This window comes from Rhincodon typus, chromosome 6 (genome assembly GCF_021869965.1).
Source record: "Rhincodon typus isolate 14 chromosome 6, sRhiTyp1.1, whole genome shotgun sequence".
Taxonomy (NCBI): Eukaryota; Metazoa; Chordata; class Chondrichthyes; order Orectolobiformes; family Rhincodontidae; genus Rhincodon; species Rhincodon typus.
In genome coordinates this window covers 33,524,558-33,535,964 of record NC_063337.1, presented here as the reverse complement: position 1 = coordinate 33,535,964, position 11,407 = coordinate 33,524,558, and the positions used below count along the sequence as shown (strand labels likewise).

Here is an 11,407-nt window from a genome sequence, read left to right as displayed (position 1 = left end):
TATCCATCTTCTATCCGCCTCCCCCTCTCTCCCTATTTATTTCAGAACCCCCTTCCCCTCCCCCATTTCTGAAGAAGGGTCTAGGCCCGAAACGTCAGCCTTCCTGCTCCTCTGATGCTGCTTGGCCTGCTGTGTTCATCCAGCTCTACACCTTGTTATCTCTGTATCAACTCTTAACAGCATTAGAAATATACACTGACTAGATATTACTAACTTCTAATGTTTTTATGTACCTTAACATTTAACTGGGTTGAATCTCTACATATGACACATTGCAGCATTTTCTGGAGCTACTAAAATACTGGATTATCATTTCTTAGCACCTACTCAAGGCTGGCTGCTCCACACCTGTTAGTAGAAAGATTGGGATTTACCATTCAATTTTGTAATTAGTAAATTTGTTTCTATCAGCGTGATTGTGTTATAATTGTTCAGGAGACCTTTCGGTGAAATAACAATTTATTAAAAGAATAAGAAAACAATTGCCTTGTTGCTGGAGGGATTTCTTGTTTCAAAGTTGCACTGGCTGAAAATGGAGCTCCCATGATGGATTGTTTTGTGACTCTACATTAAGCATGTGGCACCATTGTCAACTTCAATGGCACTGTAAGAATAACCACGTCAAAAAATTCAGGATTTTATTGGAAATTATGCCTAATGGCTAGCCAGAGTGCATGAAATTTCTAAGCCATAAATCACACACTTCTCTTTCACACATTGTGCTAGGATATGACTCTCAATACACCAGTAAATGAATCTGGTTGATATGCAATGTGCAATTTAAACACATAAAACAACAATTCAATGTAAAAATCTTTTTAAAATATTTTATTGGGTTGAAAACACATGTGGCTGTTCTTGGAAGTGGTTATGGCACAACTTCTCAGCCATTCTAATCCATTCTTGCTATTCAGACATTTTAGGCCAGATTTCATTCCTCTATAAATATTGACACTTTGGTATTTACTATACAATTGATTTATAAATTATAAAAATGTACTTTAAAGTCAAGTTTTCAATGTATATTGGCTACTTAACAAATAACAGCCATCTTAAGTTACAATAATTTTGCAACATTCAGTCCTTCTAACCATTAAACTCTATAAAACTTTAATAATGTTGTGAAAAATCTGGTGCATTTTGAAAAGAATTAACCGGGCTGTGCCATTTCACTACAATGTTTTATTTTAATATGGTAATATTAAGGCCCTTCATCACTTCAATCACAGACACATTACTCTGTAAAACACTGAACATATCTAAGTTACAGGAATTACAATTGTTTCGAGAATACAATGGTACTAAGTAGCTTATAAGTGAAATTTCCCCAAAGATAATTAATAATCACATTTTCAATTACTAATGAAGGCTTTTACCACATCTACAAAGTTCTTTTATACTGTGGATCAGTGGTGGCTGCTACATTAGCTACTATCCACGTGCAGATAATTGGGAATAGGATGTGGTTAACTGTATTTTCAGTTAGTATATATAAAATTAGTAAGAGTCACACACTATCATGTGATCTCAATACTCACACTGGTGCAAACATGCATACTTTATTCTTTTTATGCATTTTTGATTAAATAGCAAGACAAAAAGTGTAGCATGTGAATGTTTTTGTTGTTCTATATACTTCACTTCTTTGATTACTGCTTACCTGCTAAAATGATGTGTATGAGGTGAAAAAGTTGGATGCCAACACCATGGAAACATCAGCAACATTTTATGGAAAGTGTAGGTGTCACAGCAGTCAATTTGACCAACAAGTGTTTCAGGCAGAAGAAAGCAATCCAACTAATACTGAGCACTGTCAACGGGACATGTACAGTAGGTAACCATTAAATCTAATTACATTAAGGATGGGGAAGTCTGGGCAAATCTGCATCATTTCATTGTTTATCATTGTTCAAGTTGACACTTTTAGCTGTCATTCTGATAAAGTCAAAATACTATTCAAAATTTCTGTACAAGCATCAGATGCAAAACAACAATGTGCTCATACTACTAAATTCATTGCAAAATTTGGTGAAAAGAAATGCATACCGAATGATGGCAGATGCTGGTTAATATACATGTGATGTAACAAAATCAGAAATTACTGGAAAAACTCAGCAGGTCTGGCAGCATCTTGGAAACATAGTTAACATTTTGAGTCCAGTGACCCTTCTTCAGAACTGACTGTAGCTAGGAAAAGGTTGGTATATATGCTGAAGATAGGGTGGGAGGAGGGGCAACGAATAAAGGACAGGTGGAGATGGGGCCCAGTAAGAGAGAACACAGTTGGGCGGAAAAAGGAGTGGGTAAAGGTCAGCCTGGGAGAATGAATAATTGCCAATGGAGACCATTAGTAGCTGACAATGGGTTGTTTGTGGTAGTAGCCCATGTGATGACAAGGCCTCTTGTGTGGGGATTGGGGTAAAGACATGAGATAAGGTTCTCAGGGCCTAAAATTATTGAAATCAATATTGAGTCCAGAAGGTTGCTGGGTTCCCAGGCAAAAAATGAGGTGCTGTTCTTCCACCTTGTGCTGAGCTTCTCTAGAACACTGTAGCAAGCCAAAGACAGAGATATTGGCCAGGCAGCATGGTGGTGTGTTGAAATGGCAGACAACCAGAAGCTCAGGGTCATTTTTTCAGACAGAACATAGATGTTCTGCAAAGTGGTCACCCAGTCTGCGCTTTGTCTCCCCAATGTAGAGGAGTGCACATTGTGAACAGTGAATACAGGAGACTAGATTGAATGAAGTGCAGGTAAATTGCTGCTTCACCTGGAAGATGTGTCTGGGACCTTGGATAGTGAGGAGGGAGGAAGTTAACAGGTAGGTGTTACACTTTCTGCAAATGCATGGAAAGGTGCCGTGGGGCTGTGGGGAGGTGTTGGAAGTGAATGAGGAGTGTATCAAGGTGTCCTGGAGGGAACGGTCCATGCGGAAGATTGACAAAGGAGGGAATGGGAATATGTTTATGGGTGGTATCCAGCTGCAGGTGGCAGAAATGGTGGCTAATAATCTTTTGGATTTGGATGCTAGTGGGATGTTAGGTGAGGATGAATGGAACCGTAATGCTGTTGTGGGAGGGACGGGGGAGAATGAGGGCCAAAGTGCAGGAAATGGGTAGCACACAGCTAGGGGCCCCGTCAACCATGGTGGTGGGGAATCCTCGGGGAAGAAGGTGGACATTTTGGAGGCCCCCTCGTTGAAGCTGGCATCATCGGAACAGTTGAGATGGAGATGAAAAACTGTGAGAATGGAATGGAAGGAAGCATGGTGTGAGGATGTATAGTCAAGCTAACTGTGGGAGTTGGTGGGTTTGTAGTAGCTATTGGTGGCTAGCCTACCCTCAGAAATTTAAACACAGATGTTGAGGATGGATAAGGTGAAGGTGAGAGCAGCGTAGAAAGCGGAAGCACAATTGATGACTTTTTCCAATTCCAGATGAAAGAGGGAGGCAACACTGATGATGTCATCGATGTTCCACAGAAAGAGTTGTGGGTGGAGGCTAGAGTAGGGCTGGCACATGTGAAGAACCTTTGTCAGTATTATGTGCATGATATTCTCTACTAAAGTTAGGGCATGTTGCTAAAATGGTGATACTTAGACATAGCTGTGCCTAGTTAGTAATTTTTATTGGACAATGTTGCTTCAGATACTATTTTCAAGCTGCTAAAGTGTGATGTAGGATTTGCAGGCTCAAGTTATACTTCTGGTTGCACCTTGCAGTTACCTCTGCAGCAGTGCAGTATTATTTTTGCTGAGTACACTAGGAGTAGGAGGGTGCTTCTGTTCTCTGCCACTGTTGAAATGAAATGAAATTAGAAAGAATCCAGGTGATTTACTAATCTAAGTAACTACTTCTTAAGTGTAACTTTACTGTTGTATTATTTCTACTGCAAAACTTCAAGTGGTTAGAGACTATACAGTTCTGCACCTGTTTTTAGTGCAACGTGTCAGACTAATGGAATATATTTCTGCATTGATACATATCCAAAACTGCTTTGTATTGATGGGAGATAGTAGGAACTGCAGATGCTGGAGAATCCGAGACAACAAGGTGCAGGGCAGAAAGGGTCTAGGCCCGAAACGTCAGCCTTTCTGCTCCTATGATGCTGCTTGGCCTGCTGTGTTCATCCAGTCCTGCACCTTGTTGTCTTGTATTGATGGGAAATGTGATATAATGGCACTGTACACCTGCTTCAATATGTATTGACACCTGTTACTGAAAAATGCCTGTTTCCCATTTTATTTTAAAGCAATGTTGATTTGGTGGCCCTCTTGTTTACTCGTGATAGATATCAACGTTCCTGATATCTAATTTTTCCTGTTGCACTGCACAATCTTTGATTCATTCAGGACTATAAATGGACTTCCAAATACCGACTGTAATAATAAATCTGCAGAAGTATGGACCTGTTTTTCCTCTTTTGGAATTTATGAATTACTTTTGCACTTATATTATTTTCTGATATAATTACAGAATAGCATAATAGTTGGAATCTACATACATTTATCACATATAGATCAAACATTCAACAATCCAGGTCCTAGTAAGTGAGTAAAATAAACACAAAGCTTTAAGTCATTGTTTTCACATTTTCTTTAAGTTCAATTGGATTAAAAGAAGCAGCTGCAATGAAGGGTACAATCTTGTACTCCTGGAGGTGGCAAGCTTGGAACCAGGAAGGGCACTTAATTAGGCAAGACGGTGGTTTACACCAAAGTCTGCTGTGTTATTGCCTCTATCTGAATTAAAGCGGCACTTTGCGGTTGATAGTTGTTTGTCCTAGCTGCTACCGTTGAGGTTCCTTAAGTAGCCAATTAAGGATACATAGAGGCCTCAACCCAGCTGGGATTAATCTGTTGCAAGTAGGTTTGTTGCTATGCAACATTCCTGACAGGTCAGTTGTGCAATAAAAATCAAACGTTCTGGAGAAAGATTGAAGATTGGAAAACATTTGTGGAGAAAAACCCAAAGTTAAAATTTCAAGTCTAATTTAACGTTTCCTCGAAATATTAACTCTGTTTCTCTCTCCACCAAAGTTGCCAGACATGCTGAACATTTCCAACACTTCCTTTTTATTTTAGATCTCCAATATTCACAGCATTTTACTTTTATTTTGGGTCAATTGTGCAGTCAGCTTATCACCTTGGTGGTGCTGCTTCTTTCTGGGTGGACAGGAGAGAACTGCAGTGGCCTCTGATCCATCTATTCCTTCTTCCTGCAAGGCCCAATCCCCAGAAACAACTTTACCCTGCCTCATGAACCCTCAAAAGAATCAGTTACCTGATTATGGAATCCTCCGTGATCATGGATGATCTTCCATCAGCAGCCATAGCCTCCTCTGGTGGCCTTACCAGTGCCTGATTGGTGTTAGATTGGGTGTGGGCCTTCCTTAGAAGAGGCACTGTGAGTCTCTTGTTGGCTCTTCAGCTGGCTGACGAGACTCCCATTGCCCCAACAAGATTCCATCTGAAGGTTCAGCCACCAATTGCATTCTGCTTTTGTGCTATTCTTACAACATGAAAAATTAGAGATGGAGAAAAAAATTCTGAATATAAAAAGTTTGAAATGAAAACTGAAAATTCTGGAACAGCAAAATTCAATTAGCATCTGCAAATGAAGAAGAGATTTAGATTTTGCACAGGAACCCTGGAAACATAGAATATCGGTGCAGCAGTAGGCCATTTGGTCTTTTGAGTCTGCTTTCCCCATTCAATGTGATCATGGCTTATCATCCAACTCAGTACCACGTTCCTGCTTTCTCCATGTATGCTTTGATTTCCTTAGTCGTAAGAACTATATCTACATCTTTCTTGAAAGTCTTCAATATTTTGACCTTCTCCAGGATATAAATAGAGTGGGTTCTGGTGAGGGCCACTAATCAAATGTTAAGCCATATTTTTAATTCTTGACTGAACATTTTTGTATTTCCAACAGTTTCTATTTTGTTTCCCAATGGAAAGAATACTTTATAAGCAACATTGCAAACAGTAAACTTAATCAAATAAAAGCACAGATATAGTAAGTAAACAGGTTTTCTGTAACTGATATCATTGAAAAGTATTTATTTTGGATCAAAATTTTTGACTGTAAAATCTCCCTTTCAATATATCAACAAATAAAACGTTAATGTCTTTAAGCCAACTGTTTTAATGAGGTAATAAGACAGCAAAATATTTAAGAGATAGTTTAAAATAGAAAACAAAAAAAAAATAGGCACTCTTAATAGCTTGACAATAAGTTTAGGACTTTGAACCTCAAAGACATTCGATATTGAAATTGGATATAATATGTGTACATCCGAATATCTCACATAGACACATATCCTACACCAAACAGCCTATTTTGGAATTTTAGAGCTTTTAATGTAAGTGTTGCTAACAATTTCATTACAACAAATATGTACTGTAGTAGGAAGTAAGTACACCTTAAACATTAGCAAAATTCTGCAAGATAAATTAAGACACTAGCTAAAGTCTGCTATTAAAACGCATTTGACACGAAAACTGCACTCATGGTAATAAGATGTTTGAAAGTCATTGGCTGGGCTGTGGCTGTCTGAAACTTGTTCAGCTGGTAAGGCTTTTTAGATCTATGGATAATGATAGTATTTGATTACATAATTTCTTGTAACCTTAAATCAGCTTATCTTTACTTGTTAAGAATAAGGGTTATTGATTTTAAAACTGCTGAATAGATGTGAGGATCACATGATTGAGCTGCAAATGCAAATATTTTAAAATTTTACCAAAGAATACATCGTAGTTTTATATCCTGCTGGTCACTGATTGATAGAAATACTCAGTGAATCTTTTCATATTTGAATCCAACGTTCTTGCACAATCATCATTCTTAATCATTTGGCTTAATTTAAATAAGGCTTCCAGGCCATGATATCACTGTTAACGTAACTTTGTTTCGCTGCTCTTTCAGCATTGGGACGAGCGCTGAATGGCTCATGCCTGTTGTTGAGAGTCCATTCACTGCTACAATCATATCACCACACCTACGGGGAAGAGAACAAATAAAAATAAATACCTATGAAACCTGATCATTTATAAGGAATGACAGGTTGTAACATTGTAGGCATACTAACAACTGCACTCAGCTTCCACATAGATAATGTAATTGTATTATCCTATTGGCCACTCTGGGTTAATTTAGAAGTATAGGTGTATTTACTCATTAGTTGATGCCCTTTGTTTTCTGGCATTTGTGTGGTCACTTCCAAACTAATGTCCTGCCAAAAATTCCATTCAGTAATAGTGCTACACAGAATCTTACCTGTACAGTGGGTGACAGTTGTTTGGAAATCCTGCTCGCCACACAAAGTGAGTTCCTGCATATACCTAACATACTCTAGTAGCAGAATTCAAAATGCTTTTTTCCCCAAACTGAAATGATAGATTAATCTTTAAATTTGGAAAGAAACATATAGCTTGGGAAAATATGAACATTTATATAGAAATATGGCATTCAGGCCAATCTGTCTATTCTGGTAATTTATACACCATGCTAACTTTCTCCATTTGTCTTCCCCTACCCCTACTGGCATAATCCTCCCTTGTTTTCTCCCTCGTGCACTTATCTAGCATCCCTTTAAATGCATTTATGCTATTTTTCTCAATTACTCTTTGTGTTAATAAGTTCCATATTCTAATTACTCCCTGGGAGAAAAATCTCCAAATGTTTAATTGAATAATAAGTGATTAATCTTATATTTAGAGTCTCTCCTTTTGGTCTCTTCCACAAGTGGAAACTTCTTTTCTCTACCTACCCTTTCAAAATCTTAAAAACTTCTACCAGGTCACTGCTCAGACTTTTCTTCTACAGAGAAAACAGCCGTAGCTCTTAAATCTTTTTGGATAGACAACAGAAACAGATAAGTATGCAGTATGTGTTTAATTTGAAAACTGTTACTACGTGCCTTCTTTGTAATAAGATTATGGATAGATGATGGCAAATAGCAAGTTACATTGTTCATTGAAATACATACTAGCTCCATCCAAATATTATTGATTGACGAAGAGTCACCGCACTTGAAAAGTTAACTCTGCTTTCTTCCATCAGATGCTGCCAGACCTGCTGATTTTGCAAGCAATTCAGCTTTTGTTTCAGATCTCCAGCATTAACAGTTCTTTGTTTTATAAAATTGACTGAGTAATGGAATTGGGAGAAAATTTGCATTATTTCATAAAAAAGCTTTACTTAAACTTTAGATGTGAAAGCATACAACTGTATCAAGTAGTCACTGATTCACTGATGCCCTTTGGTTCTCGGGTGGGAGAGCACATTAACTTACCGATGGATATGGTGTCGTAGCCGCAAACAGCCACAGGTTTTGCTCTATCAGCAGGCTTCCATCAGGCACAGGACATTATTGACTACAACCTTATCATTTTAAGAGCTCTGTTTTACCAACCTGACACCGTCACTAACAAGAAGTCCTTACACTTCCTCAATGTGCAGGTTGTTTGTGATCACCTTAAGTTTTTTTGCAAGTCTGTGCACAGTACCCTGGTAGCTTCCATGAATCATTCATACTGAGGAATTCCCAATCAACTCAGCATTTTCAGTCACTGAAAAAAAATCATACTGGTGTCCAGGGTACCTGAATACACCTCAAGGAGGTGGCTAATCTTTTTTATTGTAAAAATATACTTTATTCATTAAAAATACGTATATGTATTTTTGTATACGTACACAGTTATTGAAGCATTTCTATACAGTCCCTTTGCACTCGTATAACAAACAAACATTGGATTTTGGCATTCCCTACAATTGCAAAAAATTTCCAAGGCATTTCTTACTTATACAGGACTATATTTACATACTTTTGAAGCACTGGGAGGGCCTGATAACTAAACAGACCCTCAATGAACGTCAGCAGAAAGATCTTAAGCAGTGGTCTTTCCCCACTGCGCCTTGGCAGCAGCTGCCCCAAGCTTTAATGTGTCCCTCAGCACATAATCCTGGACCTTGGAATGTGCCAAACTGCAACTCTCAGTCCAGGTCAACTCTTTGCTCTGGAAGTAAAACGTGTTTTGGGCAGACCAAAGAATGTTTTTCACCAAGTTGATGGCCCTCCAGGTGCATTCGAATATTTGTCTTGGTGTGCGTCCTGTGGATCAGACCGTAGACCATAGAATCCTGTATCACAGAGCTGCTCAGGACAAACCTCGACAAAAACCACTCCATCACTCTGCAGACCTTCTTTGCAAAGGAACATTCCATTTTCAAGGGTAGTGTGCAGTGGTGGAGTGTCTGGGCGTGCATTAAGGACCTCACAGGTCGTGCCCTTCTCACCACCAGCCAAGCAACATCTTGGTGTTAAAAACCGAAAGAACTGCAGATGCTGTAAATCAGGAAATAGCAGTATCTTGGTGTTTGTTGGAAAGTTCTGGTGATGAGGCATTCTGCCAAATTACTTTGACAGTCTGCTCAGGGAACAACTCAACAGGATCACCCTCTCCTTTTCCCACAGGGGTCTCAAGGACACTACATACTGACCACCACCTCATAGGCTTATGGTCAAAGTTATTTTTCTTTACACATTTTTTCACAAGGGACAAATGATATGGAACGGTCCAATTACTTGGAGTGTTCTGCAGCAAGGCCAGGCCCATCTTTCATAACATCAGGGATGGGTAGAATCTCAGTACGTAGTGACACTTGGTGTTTGCGTACTGAGGGTCTATGCACAGCTTGATACAACCGCACACAAAGGTGGCCATCAGGATGAGAGCAGTGTTGGGTACGTTCTTTCTCCCTTATCCAGAATCTTTTACATGGTGATCCTTTGTATGTAGTCCATCTTTGACCACGAAATGAAGTGGAAAGTAGCCCGGGTGACTGCAGTGATGCAGGCTCAGGGAATAGGGCAGACCTGCGCTACATACAACAACACTGACAGCACCTCACACTTGATGACCAGTTTTTACCTGCAATGGAGAAGGAGTGGTGCTCTTATCTGCCAAGTTTCTGCCTCACCTTGATGATATGCTCCTCCCAAGATGCTCCGACACCTCCGAACTATATATCCAGCAACCTTAAAGGAGAATACTGCTGATCTCCTCCAGGTCATCGGATGCCTTTTGTTAAGTTTTGTTTGGGCTCCATTTGTCACTAACTAAAATGGGGGAGAAGCTTGGAAATTGCATGTCCCTCCCGTGAATATGGCATTTTCCATTTTTGCAACGGAGTCAGATTATGTTTCTGGCATGCATGGTCATGGAGATAGTTGGCCAGTTAAATCATCAGCTGTCTTCATTCAAGTTATATTTTTGCAGCCCAAGTCTGTGAAGTGCAAAGCTTGTAGAGTGTACATGGTAACGTGTAGGTTTAATCTTTGTGCATTCCTTTTGATCGCAGGGTACCCCTTTAGGGAGGTAAGGCATCTCTTTGGATATGGTCCTGAACACTTCTGGGGTAGGTAAGGTGCCCTCTGGAATTGTTAAAAGTAGGCATAAATACATAAACTCATTAAGTGCAAACTTACGGAAAGCATCAACTATCCTATCCAAGTTAACTGTCAATCCCAACTGCCAAGAGGACCTGTAAATGTCCTGCCCTTTAAATCTTTGAAAAATATGTACGGAATGATAAACATATCGTCGCTTGCTATGTCACTGTAATTGCTGGCATAAACCTGTGGGCTTCTGATACTAGATTAGTGCTGCCTGACTGATTTCATAATCATCCATTAACATAGCAAGGTGCATTCTGTACCCTATTTTGATTCACAATCCAAGCAGTTGTTGTATTGTTGTGGGAACCAGGAACTATGAATTTCCAAAGCTTGATGTTATAAAAGATTATGCACTTGAACTAAACGTTTGTTAGTCTAAGGCATCATGAAGTTGAAGAAATATAAATGCAGTGTCATGAATGACAATATTATTTAAAATGTTGTGAAGTCTGCATTTGACACTTAGAAATTTATTTTAACTAATTTCTGCATGGATCCTGAGGCCTGCCCATTGTGAAATACTGAATAAGTTCATCTTGTGGTGTAAGGGCAAAGGAGCCATAAAAGGGCCACTGGAGTGGGTAGAGGGACATAAGTTGGGAGGGAGGGTGTGAATGCTCCTGCAGGGGTATGTGTAGATCATACGGTGCTATGGCTTAGCATGGACGGGTCATGGAAAGTGTGTGGAGTGTGAGGGGTGAGGGCTGAAGGAATGTTTTGTGCTTTAGTTTAAACAGTGCCAGAACTCCAAGACAGGCTTTTCACTCAGCTGACCTCTGGACCCGGTCTCCTCCTCACTACCTCTGGGATTACATGCCCAACTTCAAATACATGCCACACCTGCAGACTAAAAATCTGATGTCTGGGCAGTCATTGTTACAGGTCAGGTTTGCGGAGCCAGGAATTCTCTTGATTCTGTATGCACCTGACTTACAAACGA

General features: G+C 39.5%; 1 protein-coding gene across 4 annotated transcripts in view; it reads right to left on the bottom strand.

The window, feature by feature from the left end:
- Positions 1–6,049: 6,049 nt before the first annotated feature.
- Positions 6,050–11,407, bottom strand: part of lnx2a (ligand of numb-protein X 2a) — a 123,375-nt gene continuing 118,017 nt past the window's right edge. For 2 of the 4 annotated variants that reach the window (XM_048597651.1, XM_048597653.1), the window contains exon 10: positions 6,102–7,005. In XM_048597651.1, the coding sequence (XP_048453608.1) occupies positions 6,870–7,005 (136 nt within the window). In that variant the 3' untranslated portion in view covers positions 6,102–6,869. Of the gene's footprint in view, positions 7,006–7,923; positions 10,444–11,407 lie in introns of those variants that run through there. The other 2 variants (XM_048597650.1, XM_048597652.1) reach the window with 2 other exon arrangements.